This window comes from Culex pipiens, chromosome 2 (assembly GCF_016801865.2).
Source record: "Culex pipiens pallens isolate TS chromosome 2, TS_CPP_V2, whole genome shotgun sequence".
Taxonomy (NCBI): domain Eukaryota; kingdom Metazoa; phylum Arthropoda; class Insecta; order Diptera; family Culicidae; genus Culex; species Culex pipiens.
The window spans coordinates 124594589-124613073 of record NC_068938.1 but is presented as its reverse complement, the minus strand read 5'-3'; the positions used below and the strand labels follow the sequence as shown (position 1 = coordinate 124613073).

The 18485-nt window shown below is 40.8% G+C and overlaps 1 protein-coding gene across 1 annotated transcript in view; it reads right to left on the bottom strand.

Moving 5' to 3' along the window:
* The window catches only part of LOC120414993 (E3 ubiquitin-protein ligase ariadne-1), a 28263-nt gene extending 10023 nt beyond the window's left edge, over positions 1-18240 (bottom strand). The window contains exons 1-3 of the mRNA XM_039576351.2: positions 17387-18240; positions 3112-3267; positions 2912-2968 (exon numbers count right to left, since the gene is read on the bottom strand). Coding sequence (XP_039432285.1) covers positions 2912-2968; positions 3112-3267; positions 17387-17587 — 414 coding nt within the window. The 5' untranslated portion in view covers positions 17588-18240. The remainder of the gene's footprint in view (positions 1-2911; positions 2969-3111; positions 3268-17386) is intronic.
* Between the last annotated feature and the right edge of the window lie 245 nt (positions 18241-18485).

The window sequence follows — 18485 nt, the reverse complement described above, 5'->3', positions numbered from 1 at the left end:
AAAAAGTTTTCAGACCATTTATAAAACTTTACTAAGCATGAGTTATATTGGTTTCCGAGTGTGAAGTCATTATTTTGAAAAAAATGTACTCATGGAAAGAAAAAAAAAGCTTGTTTACATCGTATGAAATAGTGTTCCGAATTAGTGGGTTAATGTAATCCTTTAAATAACGTCATGATTCGAAATCCGGACACTTAGTAGCATATCATTTTTGTTATAGCTGGCAAAAAATCATGTAATAAGTTGGAAATGAAGAAATATCATCAGGATGTAGTATTAACAGTCAGTTTTAAGAGAATGCATGCAAAATATGTCTTTTCTAACAATTTTTCATCAGAATTTGAAAATTAAAATGACTTGTTGTGCTTCGAATCTCGGACACTGACAAAAGCTGATTCGAAATCCGGACACTTTTGCTTCGAATTCCGGACACTCGATTTTACTTATGAATCGCACAAATTTGGACTGAAATGTTAGTGAATGGCATTCTTTAGGTCTCAAATAAGCTGTTAAGATTAAAACAATCGATAGTTTATATAAAAATTTGCTAGAATTTAAGAAAATCGAAACCATAAATTTCTGCTTTGCCTTCCCGGTGCTTCGAACGCCACTGAATTATTTCAAGTGAAATGTTTCGCATTTTTGGTAAACTTCTAATTTTATTGTATTTAATTGTTTTGGCATTAACTACAGCGTTCAAACAAACTTTAAGTGAAAGTTGATGTTGGAATTCATCAAATTACACAGTTTTGACATTCATAATGCGAACTTATATCCAAATAATTGATAAAACAAAATGAAGTGTCCGGGTTTGGAAGCGTCCGGGAATTCGAATCATGACGTTACTTGATATAAAACGTAAAAATGTACAGCCGGTCTATGCATCAATCGAAAGATCACAAGAAAAGCTTTCACATGAAGGCAAAAGTAAATCATTATGTTTAATTGGGTACAGTCATCCCACATATTCGGAACACCCACAAATTCGGAACACTTTTGTGGTAATTTGTCAATAGAATGCAAAATGCAACTTTTCTGCCGACCCTGATATTTTTAAGGCCTTTATTTGGACATTCTCTTGCTATTTCACCAGTAAAAGTAATACTTTTCAAACAAAAACTGCATTTCAAGACTATTTTATCCAGAGCAGCAAAATACTGCCTCCAAATTGCCCGTTCCATGATTGTGGGATGTTATTGTGTCACCCACAATTGTGGAACACATGAATTTAACTGATATTTTCACAAAAAAGTTATCAGACCATTCATAAAACATCACTAACCATGAGTTCTATTGGTTTCAGAGTACAAAGTCATTATTTTGCAAAAAATATGTACACCTGGAGAGAAAAAAAAGTTTGTTTACATCGTAAGAAAAAAGTGTTCCGAATTTGTGGATTTCAATGGTCAATGTTTTTCTTCGAAAACTTGATATAAAACGTAAAAATGTACAGCCGGTCTATACATCAATCGAAAGATCGCAAGAAAAGCTTTCACATGAAGGTAAAAGCAAATCATTATGTTCAATTATCGATTTTATATTAATTAGTGAACATTGGCCGATCTGTAAACTGTTCCGAATATGAGGGATGAGTGTACTAAAGCCCTATGTCAATTTTTATGTACAACGGTAAAAAACGCGATTAAAAACCATTTCTGATCACTTTTTTTTCATTTTAATGACAAAAAAATTGACAAGACAACATTTTTTCGATGGATCAACTATGGTCCCCCTGAAACGAGCTGTCAGGTAGGAGCTTTTCTGTCAAGAAGGAACGCGAGGTTAATTTTTCAAAATTTGATTTAAAAATCCATTTTAAACTCTTTGTGGTTCTACAAAGGGTCATTGTACTTAGAAAAATAAGCTTTATCGCTGTAAACAATAATATCAACAATCTAAGCTTCATTTTAGGACCCAATTATCGATTTTCTATGGTTTTTTGAACATTGGCCGATCTGAAAACTGTTCCGAATATGCGGGATGACTGTACTGGACGTTAAAGAGTTAAGGATTTGGTTTTAATAAGTTTACTTTTAAAATGCGGACTTATACAAACATTTGACATTTCCAGTATTTCCTAACTTATAGTTAATGACCTTTATAATAATAATTAATTTCTAAGCCAACTTGATCTTGAAATCGAACATCGGAATTGCAACGGGCAATCATCCAACCAATAGAATGTTTCCCACGCGCCACTCGGAATCATCACCACTACCAACACCACAAGGTGAGAGAGCAGCTAACCAAGTAAACAACAGACCGAGCTAAATAATCGACCCGAACTGCTGTCTGCCTGCTGCACTGAGCAGAACATACAGCAGCGCCGTCTGACCTTGAACCCCCTCCCAACAGAGCGTGGCAGCGTGAATTGGCAGCTTGTTTGGCTAGCTAGCTTTATCAATTGGGTCGATTCACATTTAATCGCATCCCGAAATCCCACTTTATTTTCAATTAACGTTAAAACGGGTTCACGCGCAAAAGGTCAGCGTGCGACATGACTGTCGTCGGCGGCGGCCCCAGCTGATTACACGGACTCTCAATTTCGTCTCTTATTTCGAGCTTGTGTGTTTGTTTCGAATGAAAGTGAAGCTATTTGATTGCGAGGACGCTCTATTTTAACCTCGATCGTGTGCCGTTTTTCTTTTCTTGCCTCCTCGACCTCGCGCCACCTCCAATAGGGAAGGAAAAGTGCCAAACCAAAACCAAAACATTGCAGCAGCGCTATTTTTTCAGGGACGCGACGCCCAAAATAAACCTTGAAGAGGGGAACACAAAATTGGAGCACGAGACGAGAGGAATGAACGAACGAACGTTGCATGTACCTTTATATGAAACAGGACGACATTGATTTCGTCGAGTGGCGACGAAGGAAATGAAAATGAAACTTTTACACAAGGATACTACTTACACTGGGCGGAAATGACGAGTAGCAGATCTCACAATCTTCCGTTCCAGATTTTTTGATCTGTAGGGCGCCGAAAAGAGAAAGAAGAAGAACAAACAGTTGTGTTAAATTGGGTCAATTGCATTTGCTCCTCGTCCGTTCGTCGTCGTCGTCGTCGTCGTCGGCGTGTGGTTGGCCCAAATTTCGTTTTTCAAGACTCGCACCTTTGGCTTGCTGACTGTGCTGGGCTTCCGGAACGGGTTGATCACGTGTGCATCCTTGAACAGCTTCTCCTGGTCGCCGTCGTAGAACCGCTCCATCAGCTTTTCCTTGTCCCACTTGAAGTGGTTCAGCAGGATGCGGGTCGTGGTGGCGGGAATCTGGAGGATAAAAAAAGGAAACGAAATAAAATTAATTTACTTTCTGACTAATTGGCTCCCTTTTTTCTTAACACGACCATTTTTTTTTTGTTTGACAATTAGCAAGTCTTATTTTAATCAATCAATTCACACAAACGTTAAAATTGGAGCCCGTCAAATTGATGCTAAAGGCAATTAAAAATATATTAACAAAGCAGCTAATAAACTGAATAAACTGCCGAACTTCCTCGTGACAAAAAATGACCGCAACGTAATGATGGATATACAAATCGTAAACGGTGATGCGTCAACGTCAACGTTAGACAGTATGATGACTGGCTAAATGATACGTGAATTGCTGTTAATAATTTCATGAAATTCTTCGAGACTTGCTAAACATACGTTGAAAAATTAGCATAAACAATGTAATATTTAAATTGGTCAAGTTTTTAAAGTTTTTAAAATTTAAATTTCAGCACTTTCTGTATTGTACGAGAACGAGTCATTTCATCATTACATAAAACATTTTTTGCAATTCCGATTGTATTGGATTTGTTGACGTTTGATTCCTCGTCTTAGCCAAAACAGTGTCGAAAAGTATTACTTTACGACACAAGTGTTTGAAAGTTGGGAAATTAGGAATATTCCAGGAATATTTTTGGGATTTTTTTCTCTTCTAGAAAATTATTTTAAATTAGACGTAGAAGTCGTGTCTTGGACAAAGTTGCCAACAAGTGTCAACAAATAAATTAATTAAAGTGTTCGAATCCGATTGATGCAAATCTAGAGTACTTTTTCAAAAGGTCCTATGCGCCAAAAGTAAACAAACTGAGTTATTCAATGCATGACGTTCTGCATATCCGAAACTACACTATCTTCAAACCCGATTTCTTCTAAGTATTTAATTTTTAAAATTATTAGCGAAATGCAAAATAACCTATGAGCATTCTCTTAAATTTTCATACAAAATAATTTACGTCGTTTTACCTCTCAGTGTCCTATGTGCATTCAGTAAAATGATGCACATACCACAATAACAAATCGACCTATGTACAATTTTAAATATATTTTAATCATTATGCACATACGCTAATATAATAACGACGTATGTACGCATTTTATTGAATAATTAGAAAGTTATGATAGATTTTTTATATCCATATATCTTTTAAAAAATAATGTTTGTCTAGGATCCGAGGGCTTTTGTTAATTTGATTTGGTTAACCGCGGTGGATTTTCTTGAAATAATTCGAACTGTCAAAAATCCACCAAAGCATCTACCGGTGGATACTTTTCTACCACAGATTTTTGTGCGATCAATGTGGTGGATGCTTTGGTGGATTTTTGACAGTTCGAATTATTTCAAGAAAATCCACCGCGGTTAACCAAATCAAATTAACAAAAGCCCTCCGGTTAACGTGTAGACGTCAGCTGTAAGAGAGTATGAAATGTTTCAATGCCTGACACAGCAAAAGAGAAGAGCGAAATTTAACTAATGAGCTCTCTCTCCCGAATCTGGCGGATACGACTCCCAGCATGACATACCAAAACAACTTATAAAACAGCATAAAATATGTTTTTTGTTTTGGTTGATAGGATCCCGGACAGATCGTTGTTGTGAGATTTTCTGGACTGTCTGAGTTTAAAAAGAAAAGTGTCGGAGGGCTAAGGATTGCGGCAACAAAAAAAATACGGTAAGTAGGGTGGAAAATTACCGTAATTCCCAAAGATGATTCCTGGTTTACTGACCATGGGATCGGCTCCGAAAGGCGTCCCTGTGCAAGAGGGCGAATATTTGTTTGGCCTTCCGGGTTGGTTTTGCCGGTACCCTGGTCATTATTTGGCTTTCCGGATGGGTTTTCTTGGTTCCGTGGCTATCTGGAAGGTGTTCCTGTGCAATAGGGAGGATGCTTTTTGGCCGCCCGGATAGATTTTGTCCGTTCCGTGGCCAATCCGGATGGCCAAAAAGCATCATCCTCTTGCGCAGGGAAGCCTTTCGGATGGCCACGGAACCGACAAAAAAACATCCGGAAGGCCAGAAAACACCCCACCTTTTGGCCAGGGACGACTTCGGATGGCCATGGTACCGGTTAACACATTTCAGGAGGGAAATGTTATCCTGTTAAATTTAATAAACCTTAACCTTAAACTACTTTTTCATCACCCGCAGCACTGTTTTACGGTACCTGGTCTTCCGACAACGACCAACCAAGCGGCGGCGGACGTGGTACGGAGGACGCTTCTAGAAACCATGGTCATGGTCTGTCAGAGAACCTCAAGACGAACGTCGAGTACATTAAGATTGCCGGAACCCGGGCGGATCGGCTATCAACAACTTCGCCAACGGCAAACTCATAATTACGCACGCAGATGCAGGTCGCCTGGGCCGCATGGGACAACGTGTCCGAGAATCCAAAAATGCACGAGCTGCTGAGACTAGTGTTTCTGAGGCCACCGGAGCGGGCGGAAACATAGAGGTTGCTGCGGTTAAGTTCCCGGTGCTTTTACGTCGAGGTGCGTTTGGTCATTGTTTCTTGAGGGGCGAAAAACTACAAATTGCACTTAAGGAACTCTCGATTCAGGTGATTTCCGTACGACACAAAAATATCTGATCGCGCTGCAAGAGACGAATAGTTTCATGAAGAATTGATCACCAAGCGGATCCAGTAGGACAAACCGTACATTATTATGGGTTACAAAGGCTCTGCAGAAGCGCTTCGATAACGACGTGTTGTTCCTGACTACGCAGGGCATCGTCCAGCTGGAGCAGCGCCACCGTAACGGAATGCGCGGTCGCATGGCGGCCGTGCACGATCGGTCAGTACTACACCGTGGTTTTTCAGTTCCAGCATGGACACTACGACAAGAAATACCGGCTCCGTGGCTTAATGGTTACGGCTTCTGCCTCACAAGCAGAAGGTTCGGGGATCAAATCCCGGCCGGTACCTTTGAAATTTTGAATCAGGATTTTGAACTTTGAATATGAACAAAAACGAAAATGAATCAGGTGGGATTCGAACTCACACCTCTGTATTGGTGGTCTGGGACGCTAAGCAGTCTGCCATCAGAAGGTTAACACTTTAGTAGTGAATTGATCCGTAGTGTTGAAACATGTTATCTCTTTCTCATATTAAATACGCGCTGATCCCTGATTTGCCTGAGGGGATTGGAAGTCTAAATATAGATCGAGTTTCCTTCAGATGCTTGCTTCTATGTTTAGGCGGGGCCGAACAATGCCCAGCGACCTCGGAATTGGACCGCAAGGAGCTCTGTCATTCTGAAACGGGTCGTTGGAAGCAGCGCGAGGGCTATCACCACCTAATAACCGGGACTGAGATATTTTGTATCAGCATTCGGCATATACAAAGTCTGATACAAACTATCCTTTCCCATAATATCGCTACCGGTTAGCGGGTATTGGATTGGACCACACCACACACACAGCATGGACACTACGACAAGTGCGTCGCGGCTTCGTCGTCGTGGCGATCTTTTCTCACAGCCAGCCATAAACTACCTGGTTTTACGAAGAATTGGCTGCTGAGCGAACTTACCTCGCTGAAGAATCGCTTGTGACTCTTCGCGCTCGACAGGTCCTAATAGCTGCTCATCAGCCAGCTTAAGAACTACGTCACAACCAGATAAAGTCCATCTGTCTGTCTAAGAGCCCGAAAACCTGCAGTGGTTGATCTTTTCGGATGTTCCCATCTTGGATATTCCGCACGACTACCTTTCTACCTCTGTTATCGTGCAGTTTGCAATGCAATGCTGGATTACGTCCATTGGGCGTACTCGCCGTATGATTTGACCTGCCTGCAGCATCTGGAGCTGTCCGGCAAAGTCCCGCTGACGAACTTCCAATTCTTGCTGCCAACAGCAATCCACAGCACAGCACGTTACAAGTGTTTTTCTTCTGTGCCTCTGTTTTTTGTGACCAGATGTTTTCCGTTTTTCCAGACTCCTCCCAAACGGCATCAAGTCGGCAACCTAACCGACTCGTTCATGGCCCTGGCAGTTTAGCGGCGTTCGATTCATACGAGCACTTTACTCAGTACTCGGATGAGATCCTGGACTTGCTCGGGGACATGACTTCGAGGCGTTCGTTAACTCGAAGATGCTGGAGGTGGTAAATGCGCGCGATTCGGACCGCCGCATAAGCACCTCGATCAAAGCAATTGATTCCAGTTTTGTGCGACTTGCGCTCTTCAAATCCCAAGCTGACCTCACTCGTCGGCCAAGCAACAGCCGTAGAACCCGTTCGGAGATCCAACCCCTGAGATCGGAATAATTCTTTGGCGAAGAGCAAGGTTCTCAGGGCAGCTCCTGAATCAACATCTTGCATCCTTCGTTACCGCAGGTTCAACCGATCGCTCACCCCCGATCCGTCGTTGTTCTCCCCGGAGTACATCGTCATCGACGGACGTGATCAACACGTACCTCTATCGCATGACCATCCCGTGTCAATTAGATCGCTATTAGATTTCGTTCCAGTGCAAAAACGGCGACAAAACATGTCCAATATGTTGCGTCAACATGAAATAAAGTCAATGAATTTAGTTATACATTTTACAAATCATAACCTTACGAAAAATACAGTCAAAAATCGTGAATCTAAGGTCAAACTTATTGCTCAGACTAAGCCTTTTCTTTAGGGACAGCATCATCTTATGGCTTTTGAACATCCTCCGGTTCCGGTTCCTTCTGCGAACCTTTTCCGTCCTTTGCTGCACTTTTCTCTTCTCCAACCTTTGACTCAATCTCTTTAGCAGCAACCTTCTCGCCAGACTACATCTCGTTCTGCTTCTCGATTCCAGAAACATGACGTCCCCGTCATCCTAGGTGAAAATCTCCATCAAGTTGTACATTTGCAGCTGCGAAAACTGCGGCACGATTGGACACGATACTAATCAGCGACAGCCCTTTGATCAGTTCGACGATCACTGCCAGCTCCGGATGCTTCAGGTTCGCCTTGTTGTCCCGGTTCATTTCGGCGATCCCGGTGATGACGCTCTCGCGTTCCAGTCCGTTGTTTAATCGCCGGTGGAAGATGATCACGAACGTTTGTGGTTCCCTCACAAAGTATCGATCAAACAGAGAGCCGGCGTCGTCAATAGTGTCCTTCAGGTTGGCCTTGGTGATTACGTCGATCGGCATTAACCGCAGAATGTTGCAGCTCTTTTTCTTATTGGTTTCGATCTCGTCCCGCCGAATCTTGAGCGCAGTTTAGGTTAGGTAGAAAGCAGATATTTTTCATCCCGGTGTCCACCGACTCGAACCGGTCCTTTTTCTTCTCCGTTTGGTCGCTTTGGCTTGCTTTTCCACCAGCACCGAAATGTCTTCCTCGACCTCTTCTCACTCTGCCGCGCCTTCTTCGGTAGGTTGTTCCTTTGTTATAGGCGGCGATCCGCCTCCCATCGTCGGCATATTCGTTCAGCAGCCGGTACGCGTCCACGGTGCAGTCCCGCTCGCGGATGTTGTACATCAACAGGATCCGCGCTAGCCCGCCTCCAGGTAATCTGCCACTTTGGCATAAAAGTTGTGCGCATGCAGTGCTGCTGGGGGGCTATCGAAACACCTGTTTATAAGTGTTAAATAATATGTTTACACTACTTGGGGCAAAAACTTTCAAAAACGAAAGATTAAAACATGTAGTATGTGCGCTCACAGCACGATAGGCGGATAAGATAATTTACCATGTCAAATTATCCTATGCGCCAATGTAAACAATAATGATTGTTTACATTGGCGCATTGGTTAATTTGGCATCGTAAATTATCCTACCCGCCACCCATCTGACAGAAGCTCATTGGTAAATAACGGTTTCTCTCTCCTCTCACGCGCTGGAAGCATTGAAATATTTCATGCTCTTCGTCAGCTGTTGCCTACACGTTGCGAGAGGGTTGGAAATACATTATTATCACAAAAATGTAGTTTTTTTTTAAATCGAGATTTACATTTTATTTGATAAAGTTTTATGAGCAATGCCACATAAATATAGTCCAATGCCAATGTCTTATGTGCAAAAATTGTTCTATGAAACGTGTCCTATGTGCACTCACAGGTTGTATGAACCAAATTGCGTCAGAACTAAGTGTAATCTTGTCTTTTATATAATCCCGAGATGTACACTTGAAAAGCATTACTCTAGACCCATTTGGGCGTTTTCAGAATCGAAAAATACCCAAACGTGTTTGAATGGGATTTAAAAATGTGCACCAAAACTTTATCATCAAATTTCTCAGGTTGAGGTTTTGAGTGCGGTGCTTGTGGGACGCGCAGTCCTGTTTTTTCGTGTTATTTTTCGTCTCTCTTGTGTCGCTGTTCGAGTGCAGAGTGCATAATTGGCAAAGGGAGCGCGTGGTCGTAAAAAATATTCGGAGTGAAAAGTGATTTTTTTGTGTGCCTTTTGTTTCACATTTTTGTCGTGTATTGTGTGCTGCGAGGAGAAGATTACCCTCTGAAAATGCAGCTTCATCAGTGCATAATTGGCAAAGGGAGCGCGTGGTCGTAAAAAATATTCGGAGTGAAAAGTGATTTCTTTTGTGATTTTCAAAGCCCTTCCTATATCATCGTTGATCGGAAGGCACGACGTCGGCTGGATTGTGTGTAAATTTTTTGAATAAGGTTAATTTTTTTTGCGGTGAAAAAGCCAATTCTATATAATGAACGAAAGACGCACTGACAATTTGGATCGTTGAGTTAATAGTGGAGCAAAATAACTGTGTGTGAGTGATTTTGTGTGTTAACCAGAAAGACCTTCCCATAGCATCGTTGCTCGGAAGGCTCGCCGACGGGTCTGTTATGAAAGTCCTCCCCATAGCGTCGTAGCTCGGGAGGCATCGAAAAGCCAATACCTTATCCCACTAACCCAAAAAAAAATTAATCACGTGATGCTTGAAGGAGATGCTGTGGATTCAACGGTCTCAAGCGGTATCAACAAGTATATAGCGAAAAACTGTGTGCTTGATGAGTCTGCAACTTCAACTATCGGACTAACATTCCTCCCTTTCGTTGAACTGCAGGCTTCTTGGGAGGGCGCCGGTATTGAATAATAAAGTCGGGGTCTTCAGGGGTTAAACAGTGGACGGATGGTTGGCTCCCACTGATCATTTTTGATTCATTGTTTAACTTCAGCTGATCTGTCAATAACGGAGTAGCAGCTCATTGGCAGTCAACTATGCTCATGCTCATGCTCATGCTCAAATTTCTCAGGTTGAGGTTTTTGCACATAGGACCTTTTGAAAAAGTACTCTAGAAATGTTCTTCAGGGCGGGGCTTGTCGATTCAAACTGAGGCACCTCGCGCTTGGCTAGCCAGCGTAGAAATGGGTCACCGAAGCTCGGCAGAGCTAACACCTTCCAAATGCCTATGCGAGTTATTTGCATGTATAGAATGTAGATCTAAAAATACATGGAAACAACTCAATTTGTAAGAAGCGACCGCGTGGTCCCGTTTGGTTGGTTGCACACACACACACAGAACCACGATATGTTCACCCGAATATTTTCATTTGTTAATTCGACGTCGTTCGTTGTCGTGCTATCTTGTCGCACGCCGCTTTTTGACGTTCCGAGACAAGCGCGTTTTAATGTTTAACCTCGAATAAACAAAACATAACGTTTTGTTCGGTTGACCATTCTGTGCATTGTCCCGAAGTTTGGTTGAATTTGGTTGCAGGAGTCCAGGAGTATTATTACAAATGTTTGCGGTAGTCGGGCTTGTACGTGTGTCAAACGCGTTCTGACCTGAAATGGCTTTGGCCAGTTGTCGCACTGACAGCAATTTCCAGAGTGTGTCAAGGTAGCATGACACAATTAAAACTTTTTTCATATGAAGAGTGACAATGATGCACGGAGTTTTTATTTGCGGTTTTCATTGAATATCTCAGGGTTGAAATCTAATTTTGGGGATCTGTGAATGTCAAAATGTGAGCTGCACAAAATGGCGTGTTTAGCTGAGGCAAGGCTATAAAATCACTCGAAATCGAGAATCGACTCAGAATCAAATTCCGAACAAATGTCTGTGGGGATGTCTGTAGACATGTTTTTTTTCCACACGATTATCTCAGAACTGGCTGAACCGATTTTGGCCGGATCCGCCTTATTTTGTTCGTTTTGGGGTCCCCTAAGACCCTATTAAATTTTATTCTGTTTAATGAAGTACTTTTAAAGTTATGCCATGAAAAAGTTTTTTTGTAGCTACAAAAAAGGGTGATTTTTGCCTAACCTCAAAGGCCGGATCTTTTTGCCTACGCGCGAGAGTCGCGCAGCATGCGTATCGCCCGGTTGCCACATTGCTTAAGCAGTGTCTGCGTCTCTTCTGGAAAAAGTCTGTATTAATTATGTTGCTGAATACATCATTTTGTCTCGACAAAGATTTACACGAACTTTTTACTGAATATATTTCAGTTCATGAGACATTGTTTAATAAGACTAGGGCATGCAATTCCATCGTGCACCTAATGTTGGCATATCAGCACTTTTAAATTCAATTACCCCCCTCTATTCTCCTTTATTTTGGAGATTTGGTAAAAAAGAATTTAATATTGCTGTTCTGGTAGAATCAATAATTATAAAAAATAAATGAAATAAAAAAATTAAAATTTAAAAAAAAAACTTTTAAATTAATTTGTAAATACAACAATAATGTGAGGAAGGCACCAACCACCTTAAGGTGGATTAAATAACTCTTACTTATTTTTTGGGCAATTAAAATAACTATGTCATGGAATGAAATAGCTAACTACATAATTGATAAAAAAGAACATATCTGGGAGAAACATGGAACCCTTTCCCACCAAGAGCTTAAGAGCGAGTTTTTCACCGATGTGAAACAGGTCATATCGAGGTGCTCCGATTTGGATGAAACTTTCAGCGTTTGTGTGGGTCTCGTGGCGCAGGGGTAGCGGCTTCGGCTGCCGATCCCGATGATGCTATGAGACGCGGGTTCGATTCCCGCCTTATCCACTGAGCTTCTATCGGATGGTGAAGTAAAACGTCGGTCCCGGTTTCTCCTGTCTCGTCAGAGGCGCTGGAGCAGAAATCCCACGTTAGAGGAAGGCCATGCCCCGGGGGGCGTAGTGCCAATAGTTTCGTTTTTTTTCAGCGTTTGTTTGTCTATGCATGAGATGAACTCATGCCAAATATGAGCCCTCTACGACAAAGGGAAGTGGGGTAAAACGGGCATTGAAGTTTCAGGTCCAAAACACATGAAAATTCTTAAAATTGCTCGCATTTCCGTAAAACTTCATCAATTCCTACTCTCTTAGTTGCATTCGAAAGGTCTTTTGAAGCTCTTCAAAACGTGCTATAGACATCCAGGATTGGTTTGACTTTTTCTCATAGCTTTTGCAAATTAGTGTTAAAAATGGATTTTTTTAAAACCTTAATAACTTTTGGCAACAGCCTCCAACACCCATACTCCCATAGGTCAAAAGTTAGGGAATTTCATGGACTATAAGCCTACGGTATTAACTTTTTGGCCAATCGCAATTTTTCTCATAGTTTTTCGATTTTTCTAGAACAAACATTTTACAACGTTAGTGTCGGCCAAGGGCTGCAAGATTCCAAGTAACCACAGTGCAATAAATAAAGTTCCCAGTCCTGCTAGTTTGAACTATGTTTTAATGCCTTTGGATACTAGGGATGCCCAGGTGCAGGACATCCTGGAAGGAGCGGAACTGACTGTATCGGCAGTCCTGTTTGCGACTGTCGTAATCAGGGAAGCGATCCGCCAAATGTTGGTTGTTAGTATTCCTGGTTATGAGAGTCTGAACAGTATAGCTCTGGTCCTGCATCAGTTCCCTATCCTCATGCCTCCCCGTATGCTAGATGATGACTTGAACATCTGTCTAGCTGGCGGTCGATGATGTCCATGTTTCGAATCGTGGTGATTGTTCTGTCTTGTCACATGTATTTACGTAACTGACGTATAGGCGAGTGACAAGGTAGCACTATCATGACGAAGTATGATTGCGTGGACGGCCATCACTAGGGAGTTCCGTAGTGATTTTTCAATGGAGCGTAGCCTTGGGTGTGATCAGGCAGCCTATTCCAGTCACATTCAAAGTGAACTGTTTGTTTGCAACAGGGGTTGTGCCCTTTTGGGAAGTTACTTCGGAATTTAACGATCCTTAGGGAGGATTCTCCAGGACAATCATATTGAAATAGCCGAATGAGGAGGGCACGGAACAACGCAGTTGGTTTGGGTGCATACCTAGATTAGCTGTGTTGTTTTGGGTGGGATTGGGTTATTCGTGAGCAAGAAGTTCATGTATTAATGCATCTTTTTGTCTTCATTTTCATGTCATGCCTGGGTCTACGACTGGAGGACGGTCGCACCAGGACAACCGAATCAAGACGTCTCCGGTGTGATATCTATCACATTGGAAACAACAGCAACAACATCAACCTGATGGCACTCAGGTTCCGGAAAGTATTTGTATCGTTATTTTATAGTTTTTATATTTTATTAACATCCCTTTCTTTGCAGAGCATGGACAACAATAACAAAGTGGCAATGTGGGAAAGGGAAGTCATTTGTGATTGTAGAAGGTATTGTTTTGATTCACAGCATGTTGAACGAACTGTTGTGGATGTACCTAGAACATCGCAGCACGGGGTATTTCTTCTGCACATTTCCAACAACAGTACTTGTTCGGTAACTTGGCTGAGAATGTAGCACAGTTACCGAATGCTGCTCGTAAACTGGGCTGAACGAAAAATGACGAGGGGACCGATGCATAACATTTTCGCTACAAATGTAAAATGATGGTTGCTTAAATTTCTTTCAGAGCTCACCTTTAATTTTTCCTTAAATTTTGACTTAACATTTCATTAAAACTTAAATATGATTTCTAATTTGCTGAACTTGCTTGTGCATCCAGCTTGTGGCCCCTCATCATTCCGGTTTGTTTGGTTATTTTACGTTTGTCTGCTTTTTAAGTGGGCTACAGCCCAAGTAGTTCAGTCAAACAAGCTCAGTTACCGAACCAGTACTGTACTTTAATTTTGCTTCACTCATCTTTCTACTCTTCTTCTCTAATTTCCCAATAAATACTGAAACGTGTTTTCCCTAACAAAAACAGTTTACCTTAATATGTAAACGAAACGATGTTAACTTCTGTTTGTCATTGATCTTTCCTTTACCCATTTACTTATTTATTTATTAAAATGTAATTTTCATCGGCTTCTACTCTTCTTTCCTTCAAACTACAATTATTCTTTCAGTATCGAACTTTATGTAGTTTGCTTTCCTTTATTGTCTATTGTTTAAATCTACGCCCTTTTCTTGAAACAAGTATGGTTCGAGTCCTTACTTAATATATTGAATGATCACACACATAAAATTATTGTATTTTTGGTAAAATTTTGAATAACATGCTTAGGTCCAAAACATTGTAACAAAACACCGCGACAGAAGAAATAGCAACAGATTAACACGATTCAACATTAGGGAAGATTTCAGGAGAAAACAGTACACAGTAGAATAACAACTAGTTTTTGAATTCAAACAAAAAATAAAACAGTACTTGCTTTAATGAAAATTGATAGGCACACTATAAATGGTTAGGCGCTTATACTTACATCAAACCCTACTTAATGTACCACCCCCGGCCGAGTTAAAATGCGTAACCGGAAAAGAAGGTGTGCATGCCTGGCACGAACACTCAAAGCGTGTTCTAGCGTGCTGCTCGTACTGACTCAGAGCAAGGGTGAGATGTAGGTGTAAGGGCAGTGCGTGTTCGTCGGGAACCTAGTGCATAAGATCGGTCAAGGCCCGTTCTTACACTGAAAAATTGCGAATTGCGAAATTGCGAACAAACATTTTACAACGTTAGTTTTTGCTCTGTAGGCCTCCATAGCGGCACTTTTTGGTCTCAATTTTGTCATATTCGGAATCCTCGGACAATTTCACGTAAGTTAGAAGTATTGGAGTTTAAAATTTGATTGGAAAAAAATGCCATTTAGAATGAATTAAAATATTTTTTAACAATTTGTTGGATTAGGGGTAAAACAGGTTTTCGCCTACTTGATACAGCATTTGACGTATTGATCATAGGGTAAATAAGATCTATTTCTTTTTTCAAAAATGTTTTATTTAATTATTTTTTAAATCAAAATTACAACTCCAATACTTTTAACTTACGTGAAATTGTCCGAGGATTCCGAATATGACAAAATTGAGACCAAAATGTGCCATCTTCTTGGCCTACAGGGCAAAAACTAACGTTGTAAAATGTTTGTTCTAGAAAAATCGAAAAACTATGAGAAAAACTGCGATTGGCCAAAAAGTTAACACCGTAGGCTTATAGTCCATGTAATTACCTATCTTTTGACCTATGGGAGTATGGGTGTTGGTGGCTGTTGGAAAAAGATATTAAGGTTTTAAAAAAACTTATTTTTGACAGTAATTTGCAAAAGCTAAGAGAAAAATTCGAACCGATCCTGGATGTCTATAGCACATTTTGAAGTGCTTCAAAAGACCTTTCGAATGCATCTAAGAAAGTTGAAATTGATAAAGTTTTACGGAAATACGAGCAATTTAAAGATTTTTTGTGTTTTTTCGACCTCAAATTTCGAAGCTCGTTTTACCCCACTTCCCTTTGTCGTAGAGGGCTCATATTTGGCATGAGTTCATCTCATGTATAGATAAACAAACGCTGAAAGTTTCATCCAAATCGGAGCACCTCGATACGACCTGTTACACATTGGTGAAAAACTCGCTCTTAAATTTATTAAAACAAAATATGGATTAAAATTTTCTTCACGAAAAAACATTTTTTGAGTTGTTGTGCACCTTTATTCAAATATTGGAAAAAAAACATTTCTAAATGATTTTAAAGACAAGATATTAAAAGAATGGTAGAAAAATATATATATCTGTTAGTTTATAAAAAAATTGCCAGCTAATTTCTTGACACATTTTAAAACATTTTTTAATATTTAAAAAAAATTAAGCGATCTTTATTTTCGATATAATTAATTTGCCATCATTGAAAAGTTGTTCTAAAAAAATACATTATTTTTGTTTACTCATTCAAGAATACTAAATTTTAATCAAAATCCTTAAAAATGTAACAATTCAATAAGAAGTAAAAACAGCCAAATTTAAATTTAGTGTCTTCCAGTAATCCTTTTGCACATTTATCAAGTTTAATAAATGTAGAAATGATAAGAATATTGAAATGTAAAAAAATTCATTTGAAAATATACAAAGGCAAAACCCAAAAAAACGTTGAATTAGCAGCATTCTATGTTAAAGCAAAAAAATATAAAAATCAAATTATTCGCTCTACAGCATTGCTTTGGCGTTAAAACAAAAATAAAATAAATAAATGTTTTGTTATAATATCTGAAAATTTGAGATTCTCAAGTTTATATCTTAAATTTTTACACTCAATTTATTTATTGAGTATTTCATAAACAGCCTTTAGGGCCGGTCATAGAACTATTTTGAAAAGCCGTGGTGGGCCGGATGAAATGGTTTCACGGGCCGGATCCGGCCCGCGGGCCGGACGTTGGGCAGGCCTGCTTTAATAGAAGGTTAAACAGCTGTTTTGATTATCCCATGTGAAACATTTTGTCTTAAGTGTTTTCTGCTTGCCTCATGTTTGATGATTTCTTCTAAAGATTTTTTTTCGCATAATGGCGTGTCACCAAAAAAATAAGTTTGCACAACATTTCCACATTTTTAGTGACACAGAGTAGGTATGATTCCTACTCTCATCAATTGTTTATGCAATAACAAAAACAGTTTCAATCGATTGAAGCTGATTTTCCCCATAGATTTGTGCGTTTCGGTGCAACCTTATGAAATGAGACATGACGGGATAGGGAATAACCCGTCTTTGGCCGTTGTGTTTGCTCATATGAAAAATCGTCGCTGTTTGTGCCAAAAACAACAACAGCAACCGTGCAAACAGAAAAGCACTATTCCTCCACAGTTGAAGCTAAAGGGGGGGAATTTCAACACACAAATTGGATTTCTCGAGAGCTGTGGCCACTGCGAAATCGACCGAGTCGTTGGAAAATACGCAATCACATACAAAAACACACACACACAGGCACTCATCACAGACAAAAAATAAATAATAATAACAACAAAAACAGAGTTGATTCGGGCAGAATCGATGCGTCACCTCGACCACGGTGTTGACGTCCTTGATGCAATCCACCATATGCTGGACGATCTCCTCCGTGGTCAGCACCTCGAACGGGTAGTCCTCTTCCTGCTGGCTCCGGGCGGGTTGGTTTATGTCCACATCCATCGCAAAATCGTCGTCCCCGCTGGACACATTACCCGAGTCGTGCTCGTCGAAACTCTCGTCGTCGGAATCCATCTTTTTTTTTTTTTTTGCTCGATCTACCTAACTTCTTCCTGTTGTGGTCACTCCGGAACGCGGGTTCTGAGGCAATAAAAGACTCAAAAAGGTTCCTCTTGCTTTACTCGAGAACTCGCTTGCTTTGTTCCCAGTCGCGATGACTTTTGTTTAGCAGCAAAATAAGTATTTCACACTCGGATTTTCACTCTCACAGCACACTCGGATTCGTCACCAAGGGGCAGAAGCAGAGGCAGCAGGCAGAAAAACAACAACGTCGTCGTCACCCTCTCTCCCAGGCACGAAACAAGACAAGTAGGCTGCCACCACACTGTAAAAATTTGGCCTTCTTTTTCTTTCCTGCACTGCTGCTGCTCCACCACCTCCTTCTCCTCTTCGCTCCTCCCTCACCCACTCTCACGGTCGAATAATAATTTTCCACACCCGAAGGTGCCAGCACTTTTCCGCAATTTTCACCCACTTCCGGGGCCACTGCAGCACACACGCACAATTTGACGGCGGGACCAGATCCGCGGGAGTTCGAAACTAGCGCGACTCGAAACGGGGAGAAAACCTTTTCCAAAATAAAAGCTGAAATTTCGGGCAAACGAACGAAACTTTTCGCAGCCTTCTTTCTTTTTTCCCTGATGACGGACTGACTGAACTAAAACTGACGTTTTCGTGGGGTTGTGTGTGTGTGCGTACAGCTGAACGTCAGATGAAAAACATCGCAAGTTTATGACACAAACACCAGTGCGCGCCGTCTGTCACGACGGGAGCCATCTTAAAACGTAAATAAACTACCCATCAGCTGTCAGTTGGGTTGGTTGGGGTGCATTCAAGAACAGCTTTTGGAAACGGACCAAGATTTAAAAATTAATGTTTTATTTTAACACATTAAAAATAAATATGTTTCAGA